Consider the following 2,062-nt stretch of genomic DNA (forward strand, 5'->3'; position numbering starts at 1 on the left):
AAATACTATCTTTTGAATTTAACGTTCAAAATGTCATTTTGTTGTAAATTATACCCTTTTACATTTTTTAAAATCAATTAATCCTAATTCCATTGAATTAATAATATAGCTTATATGAAAATTTATCATAAAATGTACAAGAGAATTTAGTTGAGAAAAATTCCATACATTTAATTACAACTGGAACAATACTGTTTGTTATTATACATTTTTTTTTCTTTTTAACGGAAAATATTTATTGAAATCTTGTTGTTCATACTTAAATTAATTTAAATTTATGATGTTTGAATGAATTTAATGAATTAATCATTGAAATTTTAATTTATTATTTTTGTTTTACTTTTTTTTTTAATATAAATATACAAATGATACGCTTAACACATATGCTACTTTTATCTTTTTAATTTGTAAAGATAATTTTTACAATTTTATAATAATTGTAAATTCATCTTTTTCAAGATCCACACAATGATGACTGGTTGGCCTTGCTATGATCATTATTATATTTCTCATTTGTTTTGTAATTTCTCGTCTTCACATCTCGTAAATTTTATTTAAATTCATATAACTTTTAGATATACATTTACAGTAATGATATTATATAATTTCAGGAATTTAATAATAACATTTAATCAATTATCAAAGGCTAAAAATGAGTGAACTCTCATCTATTTGTAAATTCATTCCTTCTTTTTTTCCGAGCAGATATTTTAACTCTCGTTACACTAATTGCAAAATAATCAATGATAACTGGAAAATCATTTTGTTTGAAAATCAATGAAAAAAAAAAAACAAAAAAGGGTTTGTTACAGTAATTAATTGCATATAGCAGATATTGTGCTGAAAAAAGGAATAGGAAAAATTAAAATGTTAGGAAAATATGCCTAAAAATTCTTGCCAAATAATAATATATGGCTTAATTTTAAAGAGTGAAAAATGTTAATTTGAAAATTTGAGACTATCTGCAATATGTAACAATGAAATTAAATAGTTTTTGAAATTTTAATCAAATTATAAACTGTTCTCGGAATTATCAATCATAATGTTACCTTTTGGTACAATAAATATTCAATTTCATGATAGGAAGCAATGCAATTATCGAATAATCCAATTTTATGCAATAATTAAAGATGGTTGAAAACTACGAACCAACCATATTTCCTTCAAGCTGAAATTAAAATTTTTCAATTCCAAAATTTGATTTGTAAAAAGAAAAAAAAAACTTACTATAACCCGATGAAAAAAAAGTTTTTTATAGCATTAAAATTTATTGAAAAATCCAAACTTATATTAATCTATTTTGCTAAAATTAGTTAAACTAAATTCAGGAATTCCTTCATTACTTTCAAAATCTAAAATTTCAATTCTAAAATTAAAACCGGTTCGAAATTCTCCAACTGTTCGATATTTTTGGTAAGTTCGGTTAAACTTTGATTGTTGTATGCAGCTTGATGAAATGTCATACGCTCTTCGAAATCATATTGGCAAAGAATTTTGTTTTCACACAAATAAAATTTATCACCAATACAAAATCTAAATAATTAAAAATTTCAAAATTTATTGTTACATAAGCATACTATAACTATTAAGTTGCAAAAATTTTTTTGTAATTTTTTCTTTTTCCTAAAAATTACAAAAATTTTTTCTAAATCATTTATTATCAAAATGAAGAAATTTTGAAATTTTTACTTAACAAAATACTACTATAATTTAAGAAATTGGAAAATTTACCGTTGATTACAAACCTGACATGCGAAACAACGCAAATGATAAACATTATCTTTGGCACGCATGACAAGTTCAAATGCCGGAATATTCTTATCACAAGCGGCACAAGTACCCGTCAAGCCAAATAATCGTAAATAATCACGAGCACATAGGATCATACTTTGTTTGTAGTATAATTTTGAGCCAAGTTCACCCAATCGACAAAGACAACAAGCACACTGAAATAACATCAAATTAAATTTGTAGTAAAAAATTTTTATTCTTTTTCTCCCTCTCCTTCTCTCTCTCTCTCTCTCTCCCTTACTTTTTTTCTTATCTTTGTTCTTTCTTCTTC

General features: G+C 23.9%; 1 protein-coding gene across 1 annotated transcript; it reads right to left on the minus strand.

The window, feature by feature from the left end:
* Positions 1-1,118: 1,118 nt before the first annotated feature.
* LOAG_14989 (hypothetical protein) lies at positions 1,119-1,958 on the minus strand (the record flags this gene model as incomplete). Its single annotated transcript, XM_020448884.1, has 3 exons — positions 1,119-1,168; positions 1,380-1,533; positions 1,732-1,958. 3 exons carry the CDS (start codon positions 1,956-1,958, stop codon positions 1,142-1,144), a joined length of 408 nt encoding a protein of 135 aa, XP_020301000.1. The 3' UTR covers positions 1,119-1,141.
* Positions 1,959-2,062: the final 104 nt, after the last annotated feature.

This window comes from Loa loa, assembly GCF_000183805.2.
Source record: "Loa loa unplaced genomic scaffold supercont3.1422, whole genome shotgun sequence".
Taxonomy (NCBI): domain Eukaryota; kingdom Metazoa; phylum Nematoda; class Chromadorea; order Rhabditida; family Onchocercidae; genus Loa; species Loa loa.